This window comes from Uloborus diversus, unplaced genomic scaffold (genome assembly GCF_026930045.1).
Source record: "Uloborus diversus isolate 005 unplaced genomic scaffold, Udiv.v.3.1 scaffold_1375, whole genome shotgun sequence".
NCBI classification, from domain to species: Eukaryota; Metazoa; Arthropoda; class Arachnida; order Araneae; family Uloboridae; genus Uloborus; species Uloborus diversus.
The window spans coordinates 1-25,106 of record NW_026558071.1 but is presented as its reverse complement, the minus strand read 5'-3'; the positions used below and the strand labels follow the sequence as shown (position 1 = coordinate 25,106).

Sequence of the window (25,106 nt, the reverse complement as noted above, 5' to 3'; positions counted from 1 at the left end):
AAAATTCAATTGCGGAAAACATTCCGTACACCAACATACTCATTAAACACATAGAAAATCATGAAAAATATATTAGCAATTTAATATAATTCAGTTAATGTAAAAAACACACCGTGGTAGAATTACTAAGCATTGTATGTATTAGTTTTAATGACGTTTTCAGCCTTATGTTGCCTACAAAGCTAACTAAAATGTGAACAATATAGAATGGGGGTTACAAGTTTTCACTGTTTTCTATTTTCATTCTCAGAAGCTAGATCAGCATTTTAATACAATGTAGAAAAAATTAATTACAGGCATAAAGGTTTTCAGGTCACATAAGCACCCCCCCCCCCCTCCCTTAAAAAACATCATTAAAGATCGTCTTAAATTTCGTTTTTATGGCTTTAATTTCAAAAAATTTCGGGAAGGGAGTTTGTGAAAAGTCCTTCTTTGACCATAAAAAAAAAAGTCGTCTAAAATTGCATTTTTGGATTTCAAAAACCTGCATGTCCCCAACGTTATTAAAGATGGCCTACAATCATGTTTATAACACTTTAAAAATTTTGCCTCCCCCCCCAACATCACACTAAGACTGCGTTTTTAGACTATTTCGAAAAATTCCGGGGAAAGCTTCCGAACTCCCCGTTTCCTAACAGAATTGAAGAACCTGAAATTGTGTTTTTGGCGTTTCAAGTTCAAAAATTTGCTGGTGGAAGATCACAGGACCTCTTACTTACTTCCAAATACTACCAGAGATCGTCTAAAAGTGCATTTTGAAAATTTTTATTTTCGAGAAAATTAAAAGGCATAGCCCTCAAACAGAGTGCTTGGGAAAATAGGGAGTATTTCTGAGTAAATAGTATGCTTACGATAAAGATCATGTTAATTAAATATAGAAATGGTTCCCTCTCCTAAACAAGAAGCTAAATCCTTTCTCTCGCTGTATTTACATATTACTAGGAGTCAATAGAATGGAAAATGTGGGATCTCAAAAAAGATTTTTGTTCTTTACGAATGAAAATTACTTGATAATCATTGGATTAGAACATTCATTTTATTCTGTGACTGAAGACAGGATACGATAATTTTTCGGCACAGAAGTGCGTAACACAGAACTTAAAAGAAAAAGTTTGTCTTGTTTTTTTTTTTTTTTTAATTGTGAACCCTTACTTGTACCTATAATTGCTTTCCTAAATGTAAGCTGTTCATTTTCATTTTTGTTTCAACTTTATGTATTTCCTGCAAATCTGTTTCTTGCCCTTTTTTTATTTTTTATTATTGATTCATTAAATGCAAGATGCATGAAAACGAGGCAGAGCGATAAAAACTTTAAAATCCTGCAGAGCGAGGCGTTGAGATTTTTTTTCATCTAAGTATTTCGAGATTTTTTTTTTTTTTTTTTCAGGCAGATATACATGTAGGTAATATTTTCGTGCCTCCTGAGAAAAAGTACAACCCTTAATATTTATTATGACAACTAACGAGGATCAGACACTCACAAGACTTATTAGAAAATTTTAATAAAAACTCAATGTGTTGAAGTAGAAGCACTATATACACTATATGACCAAAAGCATTGGGACACTTTCAAAAATTCACATGTTTAGGGATTTCTCGAGAAATAATAGTCCAATTGCTCTATAATTTGTTTCGCATAAAATGTATACTCTAGTTGTCATTTTCCAATAAAAATTAAGTCTGCTATTCATTTAGGGGACCGACAACAAATTGAGTAAAAAAGTTTTTTGATAATTTTTCATTGCAAATTGCTGGGAATAAGCTATAATTTTCAGAAATGAGTTAAAAATCTATCAAAAACTTATTTTTATATTTTTGTGAAAGTATCTCTTATACCCATGGAAATATAAGCATTTCTTTCAAAAATGCAAAATTTTTTTGAAGGTTTTCGCCTTATATTACGCAGAGTATTTCGTCAAACGTTACTAAACTTTTAAAATATTTGACAGCATTTTAGAGAAACATAATAATAAAATTTGAAGTTAAAATATTGAAAATTTGTTGAAATATGAACAGTTAAAGCTATTAATTTTTCACTGCGCAGACACGAAAGATAGCAATTTATAACGTTCATAATTCAAAGCTCAGATACATCCTACAATCCATGAAAAAAATTCCACCGCAATTTCTTTAAATTTTAAAAAGTTATCAGCAATCTAATGAGCCGAATTTCTATAATTCTAGGATAGGCGACGAATGGTAAGGAATTGTTAGCAAACTGGCAACACTTTCCTGCCATCGCTATAAAGTGATTCATGATAAGAACAGATTATTTGTTGCTGGTCCCCTAAATGAATAGCAGACTTAATTGTTATTGGATTTGACGTCTGGAGTATACTTTTCATGAGAAAAAAATTACAGAGCAGAGAGCAATTGGTCTTTTATTTTTTGAGAAATCCGTAAAATTGTGAATTTTTGAAAGTGTCCCAATACTTTTGGTCATATAGTGCATGTAATACCTCATGTATTTTGCCGAATTTAGTAACTGGGAATCTGAGACTCTAAAAGTGCTAGGTTTAGTTTTATTGCAAAATTTCAACGCAAGATAGTTTACAAACATTGAGAGTGGGGGAAGGAGTGATTTTTGCCTTTGAGCTTGGAGCAGGGTGAGCACCCTTGCATACAAAGATCAGAGAAAAATCTTTAATTTTTCAAATTCAGGAAATCCTTATCCGTAGCCGTCCGCGACTTTGCCGTTGTTATGCTCAATTTGAAAGAACTTTCACCATAACAACCCCTTGAGAAATGCTATCGTAGCCTTCTCATCTGCATATAGTACTTAGATAAATAAATAAATATTTTTTCAAAAAGAAAAGGATTCAAAGATAAAGATTAGGGGAATTTTCTGGTCACCAGTGGTGAGAAAAGGTATTTTTTTTTTCTAGTCGCCACTACATTTGTAAAACAGGTAACTAACCAACAAAGTAGTATTTAATTTAGCACTAGAATATAAATATTATCAGTTCAAATAAAGGTTAATGAAACTAATTAGTGGCATTAATGTTTATTGTACAATCAAGTATTAACTATGCAAAGAGGATCTAGTTTCATTTTTAAGAATGTTTTCTGCTAACTCGGATGGGGTTGGGGAGAGTGGCAAACAGGCAGAGGAAGTGAAAGAATTTCGCCAACCGATAACTAGTTAGTCCCCACTTTTATTCGGCACTCGATTTTTCAAATTTATTAAGTAGGATCATCCATTTTTAAAGAATATTTTTTGGTTAGAATTTGTAGTTCATTTCGTTAAAATTCAGTGTGGTCATGCAGGCTATCTTTTTTTTTCCTTCCTTTTTTGATATTATCAATTTTCAATAACGAACATTTTTCTAAAAATAAAACGAATTTATAAATTTATTGCAAATATTCATTCATTCGTTAATTTTTCCTAGATGAGATCAGGAACCGTATTAATGGGGGAAAAAAATCTTCGTTTCAAAAATTAATTTTAGTGCGAATGCAAATAAATTAATATCACAAGCGGGATTGCAAAATGCCGCGCCTTTTACACTGAGTTATTTTTCTTTTACCTATGTAGTCAAGACTCAAGAGGGAAAGAACTAGAATTTCCTTGGAAGGGTCTGTAAAAAGCTGCGGTTTCATTTCGCCGTCAGCTATTACCTCCTTCGACTACTCTGCACAGCAGGGGAGCGTCCGGTCTGTCCCCTTGCAAAATGTGACAGGTCACATGATCCACACTTTCATCGGCCACCGCTCGTTCTATTGGTTGTTGAAGTGTCAATCACTTCACTGATGAACATTGCTTTCGTTTAAAGAAAAAGCCCATTTTCAAGCGAGATGGTTTTTCTTTCCCACTGAAGAGCAGCCTTAAAAGTGTTTTTAAACCTGTCTCACTTGTTTGTTTACTCAGGCATGTTATAATGGATTTTTCTCGATTTGTTTGGGCTCTAAGTCCAAAGTTCGCAGGTTTACGCAACTAATTCTTTTTCAGGGTATTTCTACAGACCATTGGTGACTAATTAATATTAATTTCTAAGAGGACATGAGAGGACATTTTTTCGTAGAGCGTTTTGAAAAAAATAACTTTGAATTCCTCAGTTTTCGGTACTGATCAAAACCAATTATCTGTTTGAATATTCGATTATGCTTTCTTTTGTTCTTTTACTATCATTGGACACCAGAGAAATTAAATATACCCGCCATTAATAAGAAAAAATATATATAGATTGCTTCAACGCAATTTGTTTAAATCCCCTTCATTCATGGTTCTTCACCTTCTAAAGGCTATCTTTAGCTTTGTAGTGGACGAAAGGCTCTAAAATTCCAGTTCTGACTGCCTAAGATATAGGCCTGTACAAATATATTAATCCGCAATTGGTTGAATATAGAAAAAAAATTACCCTTTTAAGCGGTTTTTGTCGTTTTAGCCCCACTGTGCGGCGGGAAAAAGACCGAAACGCGAGCACTAGCGTAACAAAAGGAAACGCGACTTCTCTTGAGTTAAGTACGATTATCTCTGCTAACTTTCAAGGAATTATATCCCTTTTTAAGGAACGAATGCAAAATGCAACTCTTTCATTTCACAATGAAGAACTGTTCAATATTCATAATTTCTCATCAAAACCAATTCTGAGCAATTAAAACTGACATCCCGATCTCATTAAGACAGATAGCATAGCTTAGTGAGACCTGCTGGAGCTTGCTGGCAATGAACTTGATAGTCCGCAAAATAATATCTTTGAGCCCAATTAACTCGAACACTGTAGTATATTATTTTTCAAAAGTGTTTTTATGTGGGATCGTCATAACTTCGTTAATACGTGATCAAAATCATAAATGAAGAATCATTATGGGCCATTCTACGTAAATGTCAGCACTTTGTCCCGCACGTGAAAGTTCACATATTTCATTATAAAGTAAACGAGCTGATGTGTGCATCACATGACTTCCTTTTACTCCAGTTTAATGCCACTTTCTTATTATTGGCAGTTTTAATATGATTCAATCGTTTACTCTCTAAATATCACCAACAGTAGCCAAATTGAAACCAAATTTAAAAAAAAAAAAAAAAAAATTAAAAAATCGCCAAATTTTTTTCGGCAAGTTGGCGACAAAACTTGGCGACCAAAAGACTGGCGATATATCGCCAAGTGTCCACCAAATTATAACACCACTTCAGTTTACATCGAAATTAACAATGATTCCCCCCAAAAAGGGACAAAAGACCCCCTTTGGAGCATCCGAATGCAACCAAAAAGGAAGGTGCACAACTAGACCGCACTAAAAGTTTACGTACCAAATTTCAACTTTCTAGGACATTCCATTCTTGAGTTATGCGGCATACATACACACACGCACATACATACGTCACGAGAAAACTCGTTGTAATTAACTCGGGGATCATCGAAATAAATATTTCGGGTGTCTGAACGTTCCTAGGCACATATCCACCTGTGGTCGGGTTAAAAAATAAACTCAACATTCATTTGGGGGTGAGCAAAATGGAAATTAAGGCCGATTTTTGGGTGAAATTTTTTTCGCGAATACAATACTTCCTTTTTTTGTAAAAGGAAGTAAAAATTTCATGGGAAATTACGAAATTTTTTGTTTGATCACACATAAGTTTTGAAGTTGTTAAGCAGAAAAAAATTGCTCATTTAATAATTTGAAGCATCATTTTTAATGAAATATACAAGGCCCCACGTGTGGGAAAAAGGAACGTTTTCGGTGGAATGGCCCTTTTAAAGATCTTTTCCTCCGTTTCTGGAGAAAAATAACAAGCTCCTCACATTTTGGCTATACTTTCAAAAAAAATCACAACTAAACAAAGACGGATAGATTTGTTTGTTTGAAATTTAAACTTCTGCTCCCATCATCGAAAGGGAGAACCAAATAGCTCAATCCGTATAAAACCAAACTTTCAGCTAAATGGTCCAGGGATCAAGTCCCTGCTCGAGCAGTCTACCATTATAATGGCATATTAAAGAAATATTTTTTCGCATAACATCTATGTCGTTAAGGGGGTCCGAGACACAAAAATCCTCAAATTTTGCATTTTTTTTTTTTTTTATCCTGTGAAAAATTACTCCGTTTCTTTCTGCTTAAAAGGACGTTTGAATCTTGTTTCTATCTTAAATAGAACGAAAGATGTAATTATTTTTGTTGCATGCACCTAACTAATGTGTACTTAACTTTAAAACTTGAAACGCGTTTTTCTCCATGATGCAATTTTTCCCGATTTCTGGCATTCAAACTCTTATAAATCAGGAACCGATAAAGATAAAGTAATGAAACTTGGAGCATATCTTTTCAAACAGTTTACTTTAATTTTTATTCGGCGAATTTGAAAAAAACGTTTACTGCAAAAATTATGATTTAAAAAAAAAAAAAATCTTCGAATTTTTCGAAATTTTTCTTCAAATATTTTTTATTTTTTATTGAATCAATATTTTTAAAATCGCCGAATAAAAATTAAAGCTTAAATATTTGCGCGTAATTTATTTTAAAAAAATGAAAATTGATTAAGAATATTTTGAGTTATAGCAATTTAAAGCAACCCCATTTAAAAAAAAAATAATTAAATTTAAATTTTTTTTTTCATATTTATGTCATGATTTTGCTTATTAAATAAATGGTGAATCAGTGCAAAAAATTTCAAAACCCTAAAGCATATAATAAAAAAAAATTCAAAATAATTTTTACATATGTTGTTTTTACAACAGGGCTAAAAATTTCGAACTCGAATGCTTCGGACGGGTCAACTATTTATTTTTACGCTTATGTTTTTTCCCGATGTTTTAGTGTAAAATGTCTAGTATCATAAGTAAGAACTTCAGTCGTAAAGATTTTTAATTTCAAATCGCTCAAAAGTTTTGTTTTTTCTTTCTTTTATGTGAAACAAGAGTGATATCCTCTCTAAAAAATTAAGTACCTTTCTAGTAAAAAATGAAAACATGTACAACAAAGCTTAAAACTTCAAAAACTCGTCTTTTGGGATTATAGGGATTTGATGTGATTTTATGAATGTAAAGACGTTCAATAAAAGCCTTTTGTCCATATATTCCTGAAAAAACATTATGTACTAAATTTTGTTTCAGATGAAGCCAAAGTTCTTTCAGAAAAAAATAAAAAAAAACTTTGATTTTTTCAAGATCCCAACAATTTTCTCTGGTGCGAACTCTTTCCAAAATTCGAAAGGAATTGGCAAGCTTCTTGTAAAATAGTTAATTTCAGATTATGTTTCAGATTTTAAATCCCCCAATTACAGCAATTTTTCCTTGAACCCCTTTTATGCACCTCTGGAACCCATAGTAGTAGTGAACCGGCTGGGAATCAATATTGTTGAGAGTTCCTTCATTAGTTTTACCCAAAAAAGTCTCAGCAGATGTGAAAAAATCATGTATAGTGCTGAAAGGTAACTAAACATCATTTTTTTAGAAAAATGTAATAATCACACTCGTTTCTCCCTCAAAAACAATTTTTGTCTCGTGGACTCATCACAGCATAGTTGCAGTTTTTATCTTCACTTACCATTACAAAATTTTCAGTTTTTTTTTTTTTTTATTTTTTTTTTATTTATGACTAACAGGTGTAGAAGCTCCTGAGGCATCCTGTGATCTTAAAAACGCACTGCACATCCAAGATTAATTGAAAACTTTAAAAAATTACCATTTTCTAGAATTTCTAGAGTAATACATGACAAAATGTTCTGTAATTTTTGTCGCGGTATGCTTAATCCCGCACTTTCTGATTTAAAAAAAAAAAAAATCATTCATGCAGTTAAAGGATCGTTTTAACAACGAATTGAAGATTTTTTTTTTTTTTGAGCAATCACGATTGCTTATTGCTTTCACTTGATTGTTTTGATGTGCTATCATTTTATTTTCCCGCCAGCACCTTCTGCTGCATCACCGTCAACCGGCTCCTCACGATACTACTCCTATAGCGAAAACCGTCTCCAGGTTGCATCCATGTCCTACACACGCGTGCACCTACACAACTACACACACGCACACACACACGCACACACACACATACACACACGCATACGTACAGAAACCTACACATACACACAACTACCCACACCCATCATGCCTGCACACACACACACAAACACATATGCCTACACACACATACACATACCCCGCCCCCACGCACACAAACACTCACTCATACGCACAACAACCAACACTCATGCCTGCACACAGACACAAACCCACATGCCTACACACACACATACCCCTACACACAAACACACATATCCCCCCCCACACACACACAAACACACACGCCTACATACACACACACTCGTGATTGCGAAAAACATAATTTGAATTCAAAATTTCAGAATTCAAGTTAATTTTATTTTTTTAATCATTCTGCACCTTAAAAAGCTGGAAATAAGTTGCGCATATAAGGATTGAATAAATATTTTTGAACTTGAAAAGTAAAGTAAGATATAACAACATTTTATTGCCCAAAATTTGCGAATTGCAACAGACACGTGCTTCGGGATTTCAAGAAACACCTTTTTCAATGAAATGAAGAGTGAGCTTTAGGGTTGAAAAGTTAGCCAAGAAAATAAAAACGGTGGAGTAGAAAACTCAACCATTTAAATGTTAAAAAAATGGAGAAAAAACAAAACAAAAAAAGCAAAATGAAACCCTAAACCCCTAACCTATTATTTCCATCAAGAAAAAACCGTTTTTGTAATACATCTCCAGAAAATCCAACAAAAAAATATTATTATTGTCATATAAAAGGAAATCACTCATGAATAAATTCGCAATAATATTACTTTCAGGAAAAATTGTGTAATGAAGCAATTGTAACATTTCGAAAAGGGGTCCATTGAAACACCTAAAAACGTGTCTGTAGTAATCTTCAAAGTTAGTGCAATGAAAGGTTGTTAAATCTTATTTTAAGCTGTGCATATGACAAACTAATTATCTTTCTATGTACAAATATTCTATGAATTTCCGTAAAAGTATAACTAATATTCATATTAGCATTTCTTTCATAAATAAAAATTTTTGTTTCATAACAAGCAGAACTCTCCACGACACATTACGAAAGTTTTAGAAGCTTTAGAGCTTACAAGAACAACGAACTTAAATCTTAAGAGGCCTTCATACTGAAATTTAAAACAAAAAAATTCCTCTGAAATACGAAATTTAAAAAGATTTAATTTTTCACTGCACGTCCACGAAATATATTTTTTACCTGCATAGTTTCATAATCAAGAATGTATGGCCATCGTTTTAAAAATCCAGAGGAGTATCTTAAAAATTTAAAAGGGAATCGGTGACCTATGGAGTTGTGTTTCAATAATTAGAATTCAGGCGAAGAAATGTAAGGGATTTCAGATACCAATAACACTAGTTTGAACTTCTTTAATGTAGCTATGCTGTGAAAAATGATAAAAACAGATAATTTGTTCTCAGTCCCTTACCATACTTTTGTTACCTGAAAAACAGTAAACACACAGCTCACTAGGTCGCCGATATTATGAAATTTAAAAATTGATCTCTCTCTCTATCTTGGATGCGCAATGGCAAATTAATTCCATTAAATGTTTATATTTTATCAAATCTTCAATACTTGTATTTCAAATTTCAGAAAGACAATGCATGGAATTATTTTGCATATTAATTAAAAACTAAATTGGGTGATTTAAAGCTTATAACTAGCTTTTTAAAGTGCAGGATAATCATTTTTTCTTCTTTAATGCATTGTTGGTCTCAAAGTACCTGCGTGTTTGAATTTTTGCTGAAAAATGGTTTTAAGAATATCATTTTTACGACGACACTTTGTACATATTTTAATATATCTTATGTATAATATTTAAATGTATTTTTTATACTTCTTTAAGTGTCATTTCATTTTATTTTCGATAAAACTTGATTTTTACATCAAAAATCAAATTTTGTTCGTCCAATCTTTATTTCCAACAAAAGAGCCCTTGTTTTCGAAAAATCATACAGATAGAAGTAGTACTTCTTTACTAATAATAAAGCTGAAAGTCTCTCTGTCCGGAGGATATTTGGATGCCTGCAGGATGTCTGGATCTCTGTGACGCGCATAGCACGTAGACCGTTCGGCCAATTTTCATGAAATGAGGCACAAAGTTGGTTTGCAGCATGGAGGTGTGCACCTCGAAGCGATTTTTTTGAAAATTCAATGTGGTTCTTTTTCTATTCCAATTTTTAGAACAAAATTATCATAAGATGGACGAGAGAAAAAACGAAATTATCATAACGTGAAACCGTAACATGGGCACAAGCCAATTGGCGAGATAATTCACTATACATTATTTGTAAATATACAGGCGAACCAAAAGACCTTTTAATTTTCTATTACGGGAAAAGCCGTACGGGTACCACTAGTAGTTAATATTTGGCTTATTTGCATTTTTAATGTTTTTCACAATGAGTCAAGTGCATGCGGGGCGAAGTGGATGAGGAAAAGGGAAAATTGTTCATTTCGTTAGCTCATTCAATCATTTACTAAACCATTTACGTATCCATTTACACAATGGCACAAGCCAATTGGCGAGATAATCCACCATACATTATTTGTAAATATACAAGCGAACAAAAAGACCTTTTAATTTTCTATTACGGGCAAAGCCGTGCGGGTACAACTAGTCTTAAATAAAGGTCAAAACATTTTTTTACTGACGTATCATTACTTGAATTTAAAACCAGGTATTAAATTCCTGAGCAACCTATAAGTGACCCAAGGCCACTTTATAAAAAGTTTAGCATGGTCATTAAACTGAAATTTTCGATTGATGTACAAAATTTGCAGCATGCATGAAGTAAATATTTCAATTATTACTGCAATTTTCGCTTCAGTTACATAATTTAATGTAATTGAAATTTAACTATCAATTGAGACAGTACTAAAGATTCCTGGTTGGAAAGACTTTTCATAAATTTCTACTCTGAAAGATCACGATATGAAAACGATACTTCTGATTCATCTGCTCATGGGAAGAAAAAATATAAATATACAAACAATATTTTTTTCTCAAACCAAAGTATTGAACTTTTGGTAGTTGCATAATGTACAGGGCCGTTGAGGTAAATCCGGAAAAAGGGACACAAGTATTAAAACTCTTATAACGCAAACAAAAAGGATTCATTTTGTACACAACTTTGCAATATTATAGAAAATATGTTATAAAAAGAAATTATTCTATATAGCCGCCACCACTCGCTCAAGACGTGACCGGAACCGACCGCATGCCTCCTTCCTGTCCACGTTGGGCACCACCTCAGTAATGGTGGCTCTCAGCGCGTCCTTGGTATTATGAAATTTTCCTCAACTACGCCCCAAAAGTAGTAATCGAGAGGATTGCAGTCCGGGCTGGAGGGTGGCCACAAGTCGGGTGTCCAGTGGTAGGGCACATTACTGTGGTTTTTCTCGACTTGTGGGCTGGCGCCGAGTCCTGCCGGAAGACATAATCTCTTCCGGCGGCCACCATGTCCATCCAGGGCTTGACTACCGTTTCCAATACGTGAATGTATCCATCGGCGTTGATTCTGAGACCTTCTTCAAAGAAATGAGGTGGCATAACATCCCCTACGCTGCTGATAACCCCAAGGACTATGACCGCTGCTGGAAATTTGGTGTGCATGACGGTGGGCACTTCTGAAGCATCCACTCAACTGACCTGAAGATAACACCTGAAGATAACCACTCAGTAATCTCCTTTGGTGATTTACCGGCACGAAGGGACTCGAGGATCGCTGCTCTTCTGTCTTGCTCCCGGCTCATGTTGTTGCTTGTTGTAACGTGTCTATATGCGCGCGCCTCGTGACTATATGAACTACACATTAGACAACCTATTCGCAAATATGCACTCAACAACCGCTAGAGGGCAGTTAATAAACAAATTCCGGATTTACCTCAACGACCCTGTATACATGCAACATTCAATAAATCATCACCAACAACTCTTATTTAAAAACTACTCTTATAAAATGGTTTGTGTTAGTAGTAAACTGTATATTGTAACGGATCCGGTGCGACTTCCAACTTTCTTGAAAGGACGACACAGTTCTTGAGAAAAACACAGGAAATTTATTTACACTATGTACAGGAAAGATCGTCAACAACTGCTAAATTAATCATCAACAATTAAGCAAATATCACTCAACACAGTAAACTCAACGGTTACACACGCATTTACTTCCAAATACGAAAAACACCACAGCGAAATGCCTCGCAATAAACAGAGCTAATACACTCTCAGTACAAATTCTCAATCGAGACGGACTTTTGATCATGCGTAACGGCTTTTTACACACACCGAAAGAGACCTCTCAACTATTCCAGAAAATGCTGCACCGTTCTACACTTTCTTATTTCTTTCATTCACAAATTTTATCATTCAGAAATAAGGGGGACCGTATACTTCAGCCGAATGTATAGGGGTTGTATATTCATTACAGGAAACTATTTACAGGTTACGTTACTACAATAATTTTAGGTGACCGATAAGTTAATTAACGCCAAATTTAGCTAAATTACGACAAATTAATCACAAAAATAAGAATTTGTAACAATATTATATGGACATTGGTTTTTATAAGGAACTCACTTATTCGACGAAATTTCTTTGGCCACTTCCCTTATCTCACTGGGGATAGGTCCACCCGTCAGAAATTGGCACACTTCCGAACTGAAGCAATTGCTATTGTGTTCTAGCAGGTGGTAGCTTCCAGGTCTGAAAAAATCGTAAACCATCATTATAGTTAACTGGAAAATCTGCAAACAGCTGAATTCTTTATTTTATGCTAGCAGCACACAAAACATAATGTGCATAAAATCGTGTGCCTGTATAGCTTTCAAAGTATGTGATGGCTTGTTCTTCTATTAACATAAACTTACCGATCAGTTTGAAATTGAATCACCAAAACTATTGATAAGAACAACATTAATAAAGCACAAAAAATGCAAATTATTTCATACAAGTATTTTCATTTGACGAGAAACCCTTTTTTACTTCCTTTTACAAAAAAGGAAGCATTGTATTCGCGAAAAAAAAATTTCACTTAAAAAAAATCGGCCTTCATTTCCATTTTACTCACCCCCAAATGAATGTTGAGTTTTTTTTTCAACCCGACCACAGATAGATGCCTGGGAACGTACAGACACCCGAAATATCCATTTTGACGATCCCCGAGTTAATTACAACGACTTTTCTCGTGACATCTGTATGTACGTATGTATGTGCGTGTGTGTGTATGTGTGTATGTATGTCGCATAACTCAAGAATGGAATGTCCTAGAACGTTGAAATTTGGTACGTAGACTCTTAGTAGGGTCTAATTGCGCACATTTTTTGTGTGTCTTTTTGGTTGCATTCGGATGCTCTAAAGGGGGTCTTTTGCCCCTTTTTGGGGGGAAATCATTGTTAATTTCGATGTAAACTCAAGTGGTGTTATAATTTGGTGGACACTTGGCGATATATCGCAGTCTTTTGGTCGCCAAGTTTTGTCGCCAAGTTGGCGACAAATTTGGCGATTTATTTATTTATTTATTTATTTTCAAATCTGGTTTCAATTTGGCCACTGTTGGTGATATTTAGAGAGTAAATTATTGAATCACATTAAAACTGCCAGTAATGAGAAAATGACATTAAATTGGAGTAAAAGGAAGTCATGTGACGCACACATCCAGCTCGTTTTCAATGTAGAAGAGGCGAGCTTATGTATGTGTAAAGTCATGCTGCAAACAATTCATACCATGTTTCCATTTGTCGAATGTTCTTTTATTCATAAGCTCAACGTGAATACTCAATTTTAAGCATGCTCACTTGAAGAATTTATAATTCCTTTTCAGTTAACCTTTTAAAAAGGAAGTGCAAGAGTTTAGCTTTGCTAAAATTTACCTTTTAAAACGGAAATAACACTTTCAGTGATTTTTCTCTACGCATTGGACCTTTTTTTTTTCTCAAGAAAATGATATTTGCTGAAAAAGGAAGCGGAACAGTCTAGAGTAGCTCTTTGGTGAGTAAGAAAGAGATGAAAACATAGGTGAATGCTAATGAGATGATATCCTCATTTTCCTCAGAAAATATATGTATATATATATATATATATATATATATATATATATATATATATATATATATATATATATATATATATATATATATATATATATATATATATATATATATATATATATATGTATATATATATATATATTCATGACTAAACAATCTAAATAAAATTGAAGATTAAAAAAGGTGCAAGATAGAAAGGGCCTTGCGAACTTAGGGACCGATCCTCCCCTTGAGAAAGTGTCGGTCCCTTGTTCACCTTTTTTTCATTTTTATGTTCTTGCGTTTTGCATCTTCAGTTTTATTTGGATTGTTTATTCATGAATATGTGTGTACTCTTTTTGTTTCTAGCAGCTTTGCGCTGGCATTACAGTACAATTTAGTATTTATTCTTTCAATTTTTCAATGTCTTTGAATTGATATTTAAAATATGTATCTCATGTTGTATATATATATTATAGATATTAACGGCATTAGATCATGAATCAAACTTTAAGACATTACGGATCACTGAAGCATTAACTGTTTTCATCGTTTGCATTGTCTAGTTGGTGCATGTCTAGTCAGAGGAGTCTGACTGCGGTGAGGTGGTCCCGGGTTCGAATCCCGTCTCGGGCATGGACGTACTTTCTTTCTTCTGTCCTTGTCTTTTCTTTGTGTGAATGTGTTGTTTTGCTGTGAATGGTTGCCCACCCTATAGACGGGCCCCTATGGCATGTGTGTACTTTGGAAGTCGGACTTCACACCAAATGACGGTACAGTTGCAAAAGTGAAGCAGCGCACCCCAAATTGCCAGCCTAGCTGGCACACGACAACAACAACAACGATGGGTGTTTCTACACAAACAAGCCATTTTCAAATTTTGCTAAAAATTAATTCATGCTTTAAATTACCAATTTTTTGTTGAAAAGTACTAGAGTTGGAAATTAGAAAAAATCAGTTTTTCGTTATTTCATCCTTTTTGTTTTCGCAAGTGATTTTCATCTGTTCTTGTAGTGCTTTGGGGGCACATTAACAAACTTGTTAATGTACCCTACAACCAAAACGTTAGAAAAATTCAAGGATAGCGTCCATGCGGCAGTGATAACTACTAACAAGACGATGCTAATGGTTAACATCGCCACGTGGATGCTATCCTTGGATTCTTCAAGCGCTTTTGGTAGTGGAGATAGGACAATGCAGAGTAAAGTAAAATAGTTAAAATGACTGAGCTTTATCAAAATGAACGAATAGGAAATTTGTTTTGCAAATTAAAGTACAGAAAGAAATAATATTGTATTTTATAATAAATTTGCATTGAAAAAGTTTTTATTTTATTTTATTTTATTTATTTATTTAATTTAAATTTTTTTTTTTTTTGGCTGCAAATTTGCGCCTTCAAAAAAAAAAGTGGAAACTATTTATTTTTTTCTCATGGGGCAAAGTGAAATAGAAACATTTTTCCAATGAATTTTTTTTCTATTCGATTATTAAAAAAATATTTTTGATCAAATCAATGAGTAAATAAAAGGTTTAATGAACAAATGTAAAAATAACGAAATAATAAACGAATCATTTAATTAAATAAATAAATGAATTACTATTTGAAGAAAAATAAATGAGTGAGTAAAAGAGAGAGATATAATAAAAAAAAAACTAGTGAGTTAATGAGTAAAAAAGTGAATTACAAAATGAAGTATAATTAAATGAATACGTAAGTGATTTAATAAATGATTGAAGTGAATAAATGATGAATAAACGAAATAAACTATTTCACTTTGCCCCACATGAACTTGACTAATTTATTTAAAATACAAATATATTACCAAAATATTTGAAATACAAGTAAGCTTAATATTAATTCAATAAATAGTGAACCTATTTGGTGCAATATTTATTCAGTTAATATTCAGGTACAAATTCTCAATTAATGCTTCAAATTGTAATGACGAGAACTCTATCACATTATACAGGGTGTAACAGTACAGCGTTTACAGACTTTCAAGGTAGATAGTGTTAACCTAGACGATGGAATATCATACAGCAATGTATGGTCGGAAACGCTTTCCTGACGCGATAGTGACGGCACTAAGTGTACGAAAGACAGGACACAAATAAGAGGAAAAGACACGTTTGTTGTTTCTAATACAGCAAAAACACTGGTAAGTTTTGTCTGGTGTACACGATAGACTTCGTTACGTAAACCGAAGCGTCAGATGACGGTGCATGCGCACACGCGGTTTTTATTGCCGCACTCGCTTTTACGTTCGATCTTCAATGCGCCGGAGATGTGAGGCATGCAACACGGCCCGGTGTCGTAATTTCGAACACATACTTTGGGGACGATCGTTGGCTCCTTCCTGTTCTTTTTTCTTAGTTTTTTGCTGTACTAACCAGGAAACATCACGAGTTCAGTAATCATGAAAAAAGTTAAAAATGGTCGCATTCGAAAGAGTATCTTAAGAAAAAAATTTGACCCAAATATTGTGTGCCCTCGTCCTTTTGTTTTTGAGATACGGGGGGTCAAAGTCTGTCGAAATCTTACGAAAATTCGCCAAATTTAAAGACTTGGCAAGAAATGGAAAATACCACGTGATTTCATCACCTGCGTCTAGCAAGACTCTCATTTCCATTTCTGGTCATCTGCAAAGCGCGTAAACGATGTTTCGAATTAACCCTTTACTTGTGTGAGTAAAATTAAAAAGTAACTATGAAGCCGGTGAAATGGAAACTAGAGAGCTTTATCCAAATGCATTTCAGAATTTAAGTGCATTTCAAGTGTGTTTTACTTAACTAATTTCTCACCCGCTTTGGTGGTGACCAAATATGGAAGTGAAATGTCTTGTCAGATGCAGATGTTGAATTCACGCCGTACCTTCCATTTCTGAACAAAACTCGCTAAATTTGGCGACTTTACTAAAAATTTCGGCAATTTTTAAGACATCATATTTCGATAACGTGGTCACGAGGGCACGTAGTTTCAGTGCCATAAACATGTTTTCCAATGCTCTTTCGAATGCCACCAATTTGGAATTTTTTTGAATTTCCTTGATCGTGATGTTTCCTGGTAAGGATAATAAACGTGTTTTCTTCTCTTGTTCGTGTCTTGTCTTTTTGGTGATTTGTGTCGTCACTACCGCGTCAGGAAAGCGTTTCTGACCATGCATTGCTATGTGATTTTCCATCATCTAGGTGTACTCTATCTGCCCTGAAAGTCTGTAAACGCTGTACTGTTACACACCTGTATAAAAACAAAAACAAAAATAATTTGCTTTTGTTTTTATTACAAAAGCAAAATATTACAATATTCTTATCAATTTTTGAAAAATGCCTGTATTATCATATGCTTTAATCTTCGGCGGTATTTTTTCCAAACTAGAACATATTACATTTACTAGTACATAGTTGACATATTACAGGCTAGGTTGTGCTAAAAGCAGAGTAAATATTTGAACATTTAACTTTGCCCCGCTACTTCTCTTTGCCCCACATTTTCCAGCATAAACAAGGTCATAAATGTACTGCAAGAACAGAAGAACATCACGTATATTGTAACATACACACACACGTAAACTCGTTTCTTCTTCAGCCGGCATTTTTACTTCCTTTTACAAAAAAGGAAGTATTGTATTCGCGAAAAAAATTTCACCCAAATGTCGACCTTTATTTCCATTTTGCTCACCCCCAAATGAATGTTGAGTTTTTTTTTTCAACCCGATCACACGTGGATATGTGCCTAGGAATGTACAGACACCCGAAATATCCATTTTGACGATCTCCGAGTTAATTACAACGAGTTTTCTCGTGACGTCTGTGCGTATGTGTGTATGTATGTCGCATAACTCAAGAACGGAATGTCTTAGAAAGTTAAAATTTGGTACGTAGACTCCTAGTGCGGTCTAGTTGTGTACCTCCTCTTTTGGTTGCATTTGGATGCTCCAAAGGGGGGCTTTTGCCCCTTTTTGAGGGTAAATCATTGTTAATTTCGATGTAAACTCAAGTGGTGTTATAATTTGGCGGACACTTGGCGATATATCGCCAGTCTTTTGGTCGCCAAGTTTTGCCGCCAACTTGGCGACAGATTTGGCGATTTTATTCATTTATTTATTTATTTATTTATTATTATTTTTTTTTAATCTGGTTTCAATTTCGCCACTGTTGGTTATATTTAGAGAGTAAACTATTAAATCATATTAAGACTGCCAATAATGAGAAAATGACATTAAACTCGAGTAAAAGGAAGTCATGTGATGCACACATCAGTTCGTTTAAATTCAACACCACCTGGTTAACACAAATATTATCACCTGGTTAACACAATTCCAAATCTTTATGAGTTTGTGTTTATTTTCATATATAGATTCTTCATCGTTGTACGTACGTTACTTCCGGATAGATAGCGTTCCGAAAGCGAAAGAATCATTTGCAGCCTTTTTATTCAATAATTTACTTTCCAATCTCACAAAAAGAGAAACAAAAAACTTTTCTTTTTCAATCTTTCACCCTTTTTTATTCTCTTTTTTTTTCTTTTTGTTCCTTTGCGCATTTTGTACTTGTTTACAGTCAACAAATGACTTTTTTCTTCAAAACCTTTTTGAATCGATAAAATTACTTTCGCCAAAAAACAAGCAAAACCGTTTTTCTTATAATGATTACATTAGTTTTGAGCATGGATCTTTAAATAAGTTATACACTGAGTAAAGTACACAAATAAAAATACTATTTCACAGTAGTACCTGAAATTTCTGAAATATTTATTTTTTATTAGCTCTCGAAATAAAAGAAGTACTGAAAGATGCTAAGTCGATAAATAACATTTACATCGAAGCGACATTAATAGATAACATTAGAAATTTATCATTACTAATTGCTAAAGTTCTCTAATTGCCGAAAGCAAGGCAATTAGAAAAAACTTTGAAGCAGATTTTTAGAGATTCATCTGCTTCTCCCATAATCATGTTCTCACACTGATATCTCTATATCATGTTAATCCGACAAACTACTTACGTCATATAAACTTTCACTCACTCTCTAATTGCTTCCATCTGCAATTCAAACAAAGCATTTAGGAGCCAAAACTCATTGAATGAAACGTACATCTCAGTTAAAAAGTAATTACGTAAACAGGTCTCAAAATACTTTCAAGCTTTAAATTAGGATATTCTTTCTCCCAAAGTTTTTTTTATTCACTCTAATGACTAACCTGCTTACAAGTATACAAACAAACAGTTACAATTCATACAACACAACGCTTGCATTACAAGAATGAATTAAGAGTGCATAAAAGTATGTACAGGCGTCCCTCGTATAACAAGGTACTTGTACAACACGGTTTCGATATTACACAGTACAAAACTTGAATTTAAAACTTCATGGTTTGATATAAATCGAATGTTATATTTATAAAAGATGAAATTTCATTTTTGTTTGATACATTCTGTTAATGTTTGATAACTCTTAATAAATTTTTACTTTGTTTTTATGAAACTTGGTTTCCATGTAACATTGTGCACATCCCTTGATTAACATTATTTCTAAGTCTCGTATAGCTCGGTTTCGATATAACACGGAACACGGTTTCGATATAACACGATACATCTTATAACCTGATTTTTCTCGTGCACATACATAATTAGTATTAAAAACGAGCTGATGTGTGCATCACATGACTTCTTTTTACTCCAATTTAATGTCATTTCCCCATTACTGGCAATTTTAATGTGATTCAGTAGTTTACTCTCTAAATATCACCAACAGTGGCCAAAATAAAATCAGATTTAAAAAAAAAAATCCACTAAATTTGTCGCCAAGTTGGCGACAAAACTTGGCGACCAAAAGACTGGCGATATATCGCCAAATGTCCGCCAAATAAAAACACCACTTCAGTTTACATCGAAATTAACAATAATTTCCCCCCAAAAAGAGGCAAAAGACCCCTTTAGAAACACCCGAACGCAACAAAAAGGAGAGGTGCATAACTAGACTCCACTAGGAGTATACGTACCAAATTTCACCTTTCTAGGACATACCGTTTTTAAAATATGCGAGATACATAGGTACATCTGCACATACGTACATACAGATGTCACGAGAAAACTCGTTGTAATTAACTCGGGAATCGTGAAAATGGATATTTCGCGTGTCTATACGTTCTTAGGCACTTATCCACGTGTTGTCGAGTCGGAAAAAAAACATTAACATTCATTCGGGGATGAGTAAAATGGAAATTAAGGTCGATTTTTGAGTGAAAATGTTTTCGCGAATACAATACTTCCTTTTTGTAAAAGGAAGTAATAAGTAAAAATATTATTTTTAAAGAAGTCTCGTATAACACGGTTTCGATACTACACGGAACGCATTAACGGTGTTGTACGAGAGACGCGTATATGTAAATAAAGAAACAACACTTTGCGTTCAAAATTCTCAGATAGATTATTCAATTTTCAAACAGAATTTATGATTCTTAAAAGTTTCATATCTTGAAACTTAAAATAGTAAAACTATAGCTTTTGATCTAGGAGCTCAGAATGTTCTTTCGAGCTGAAAAAAAGTGTTTTTGAATGACTTCTTTAAATTGAGTTTCCCTTTTTTAAAAAATCAAAATACATTACTAAGGTCATCATAGTTCCCAAAAAAGAAACTTTTGCCGTATTTAGTCTTTAATAATCATAATTTTATTGTATTCGTTGCGCGAAAAGTGACATTCTAAAATATTGAATTTTAAAACCAAAGTCGGACACAAATCCTAGTCACGCGTATAATAACAAACAAAATCAACTGTTTAAAATTAAATGAATGAATGACCAACGTTTTGATGCTCAAAAATTGCAAATTCCTGCAGATGCGTGTTTTGGTGTTACAAGGTTAAGCTCTTCAACGCAAAGAAGTGTGAGCTTTTGGATGAAACGTTTTAGCTTTCCTTTGATGACTTTTCATCCAAAAGCTCACACTTCTTTGCATAAGAGGTGTTGCTTGTAGCACCGAAACACGTTTTTGCAGTAATTTGCAAATTTTGTGCATCAAAACGTTGGCCAGTCATTCATTTAATTTTCAAGCACAAAGGTATTTATTCGTTAGCTGTTTAAATCTTCATAAGTTTTCGATCATCATAAAAATAAAACCAAGAATTTATTTTTTACTTCCTTTTACAAAAAAGGAAGTATTGTATTCGCGATAAAATTTTCACTCAAAAATCGACCTTAATATCCATTTTGCCTTAATATCCCCGAATGAATGTTAGTTTTCTTTTCGACTCGACCACACATGGATTAGTGCCTAAGAACGTATAATAACATTGTTATTTCAAATTATCATTATTGTTTCAAATATTGTTATAATCATTATTTCAAATATTGTGATTATCATTATTTCTATTATCATTATTATTTAAATTGTCTATATTATCTTATTATTATTATTATTATTAATTGTTTTATTTTTTTATTATTATTATTATTATCAGCATTGTTTTATTATTCTTATTATCAGATTATTATTATTATTATCGTTGTTGTTGTTGATAATATTATTATTAATATTATTATTATTATTATCACCATTGTTATTATTATCATCGTTGTTGTTGTTGATAATATTATTATTGTTATCATTATCAGTATTTAAACTGTTACTGCTTTTTTATTTCAAATATTATTATTATTTCAACTGTTATTATTTTCACTATTTCAAACATGGTTATTATTTTTATAATTTCAAATATTATTATTATTATTATCATTATCAGCATTATTATTATTGGTGTTGTTGTTGTTGATAATATTATTATTATTAATATTATTATTATTATTATCATTATTTAAACTGTTACTGTTTTTTTTATTTCAAATGTTATTATTATTTCAATTGTTATTATTTTTACTATTTCAAATACATTATTTTTATTATTATTATTGCTATTATTATTATTATTATTATCAACATTGTTATTTTTATTATTGTTGTTGATAATATTATTATTATTATTATCATTATTTAAACTGTTACTGTTTTTTTTTATTTCAAAGTTTATTATTAATTCAACTGTTATTACTTTTACTATTTTAAATATTATTATTTCTGTTATCTACAGTGTTATTATTTTTACTACTTCAAACATTATTAGTATTACGAAACACTCCGACTACCCTAAATTACAGATACAATTTTAAATATCCAAGAAAGCGGTCGCGATGCAGAACTTTTGAAGTAATTCAGGGGTGTCCACGTCTGTGCATAAAATGTTTGATCAAACAACTGTTTCCGTAACACAGCCGCATGTTTGATTGTAGAGTATAGTGTCTCTCGATATTAGTTTGTTTTAAATAAGTAAAATTTTTCTCATCTAGCATATTTTCTCATCTAGCATCTGCCATATTTCCTAAACATTTCTTACTTGTAAGTGGTCTCTCCTAATCCAAAGACGTACTCCAGGAAAAGAGAATATGGTAGCTCTGTCTGTCCTAGGGGCACAATTTGATCCGGGGCTCCTAAGATGGTTTCACCCTGAAACGAAAAACATTTTAGATTGTTACGTGCAACTTTTTTTTATGCACAATGGTATCATAATTGTCTGATGTTTAAAAATGAAATTGAATACTTTTTTCCTATCGGCACGATTTTGCAGGACGATTTTATGGATTTGTTTTACTTTATATAATATTCAAAAATAAAAAAATCTTAAATTATTAAAATGATGTCAAACGTTTGTCATTTGTGCATAATTTAATATCAAAAACACTCTTTTTTGAATTACATAAAGTACATATTTGAAGCAGAAATAAGCCCAATAGAATTTATTAAAACATACAATAATTAATTTTGATAATGTTTTAAGTGTCTTCACTGATTGATACGTTAAATTTTAAAACCTTTTAATTAAAATCGCAAATAATTTTTAAAAACATTTGAAATTCATATTCGCATTGCATCTGCTCAGTTTTTTTAACGTATTTTTGTATTAAACCAGGAAAACTAATCCTAGTGAAAAGTCGCCCTAATTCCAACCTTTTTTTTTTTTCAAATGCGTGGATAATACAAAGAAAAGTGCGAAATTATATGCACCAGAAAGATGGACAACTAATACAAAACATCACACCACTATATACGAAAAAGAGTAACTTGTTTTCAAATGGTATAAAGTCTTTTTTTTTTTTTCGTTCTTGACAAAACGCGATTTTGAAACGCAGCATTTATTATTGAATTTTAAAAAAAAGATTATTTTTAGCAGTAAATGGATGATAATAACACTAAATTATCTGTTCTGTAGCTTCTGACACTTAAGCTACTTAGAAATTGAAAAAAGATAAAACGCCTTAACCCCTTTCTATATAAAACTACATCTTGGGGGTATGTATGCCCTTTTGGAAGAATCAAATTTCATAAAGTTCATTTAAAAGCTTTCATTCAAAAGTAATAATGACTCCTTTTTTATTTTTATAGCAAATGTAGCATAAAATTTAGATACACATATTGGGAAATTAGTTATCCCAAATCTTCATTAAAAAACTCTATTTCTTCAGCTCTATCATTATGAAACTAGGCATTTTTTTTTCTGCTAAATAAATATTATATTATCACTTATGTTAGCATTAGGTGTATCGTTGAAAAATTGTTCGTAAAAAAAAAATCACTCGTGTGCACTTTTTTAATTTTCTAAACGTCCAGTAATTTCAAAACATCTGATTTTCCTTATTATTTTATTTCTTAAACTTGTTTTCAGACTTAGTTCAGACGGAGTTCAAGGGACAATTCCTTTTCCAGTGCGCATTATTTGAGAAACACCACGTGATCTCAAGGCATGCTATCATTGATTCAACTTGACTTAGTCCCATTTAGGACAAAACTTACTAGACTAAATTATTTTTTGGGAAGAAAACGAATTGAACCATCTGCTTTCAATAATTTTTGCTTGGAAAACGATTTTTCGACAATTCGATTTTGTTCTTTTCCTATTCCAATTTTAAGAACATTTTACCGAGCAATGGGGCCGAGCTTAACTTGGACGAGCAAATTAACATAACGTGGACGAGCAAACTACCATAAACACTGGCGAGCAAATTAACTTATCAAATTGACGAGAAATTCATCATCCATTATTTGTAAATATACAGTCGAACCGAAGTAACTTAAAGTAAATATAAATCAAATTACAAAATTAGGGGAAAGTAAAGGACACTTCTAGAGAAAGTGTTGTTCATTTCTTACCGGTCTGCAGCTCTCTATCCCCGAAGAACCAAAATAGTACTCCCGGCCGTAAGCAACAAGACCCGTATGCCACACACAAGGCAGTGGTTTACCTGATGGGGAAAAAATAAAATCATTGAGCATATTGTTGATGGTTGTTTTTCGCTTGTCTTAAAATCATTTAATCTAATGTCATGTATGTAGTTCATGCAGATTAAACAGTATGAAAACCTTATTACCTGTCTCCAGCGTAGGAAATAAGCGGTATCGCATCGCAATGGGGTAGTTTCCAAAAATTTAAAAGTATTTTTTTTTCTAAAAGAGCATGTTTAAAAACGTAGGATCTGACCATTTTTAAAATAATTTGCTTAAGTTTAATATTTTGAAAAAAATACTTAAATCGGTGCGCTTTTATTGTTTATATTTCTGCCGATGGCATCACAAATGATGAAATGCCATTCAGTGTTGCCATTCACAGAGCAAAATATTTAATTCGCATCTTTACTCACGTGTGTTGGAACGATAGGGTTGATAGCAAGCGTAGTGCGCAATGTTGAATTCACTTCTTGATTATCATAATGTGGAAACGCTGTAGAAAAATGTGCCAAAATGCATCATTTGTGACGTCATCAAGACCACGTCTTGTTTGAAAAATCGGACATTTAAAAAAAATAACTAAAAAATAACTTTTGGGAAAATAAAAGTATTTTCTGGGCCCATGTTATTATTTTTGCTATTCTATCAATTTCAGTGACCAAAAGTAGTACTTTTGACTGAAGGAAACAAACCCATTGGCGATTCAAAACGAATGAAAGACGATACAAAATCGTAACTTGCAACACAAATTTTGCGATGCAAAAACAAAAAAACTGATTTTTTTTAACACAAAATTGCACCTGTCTTTTTGTAGAACC

The 25,106-nt window shown here is 32.7% G+C and overlaps 1 protein-coding gene across 1 annotated transcript; it reads right to left on the bottom strand.

The window, feature by feature from the left end:
• Positions 1–12,565: 12,565 nt before the first annotated feature.
• Positions 12,566–24,305, bottom strand: LOC129232766 (desumoylating isopeptidase 1-like; the record flags this gene model as incomplete). The annotated part of the gene is made up of 3 exons (XM_054866868.1): positions 12,566–12,691; positions 22,403–22,512; positions 24,214–24,305. Coding segments are annotated over 3 exons (328 nt in total), but the record flags the coding sequence as incomplete, so codon positions are not given.
• Positions 24,306–25,106: the final 801 nt, after the last annotated feature.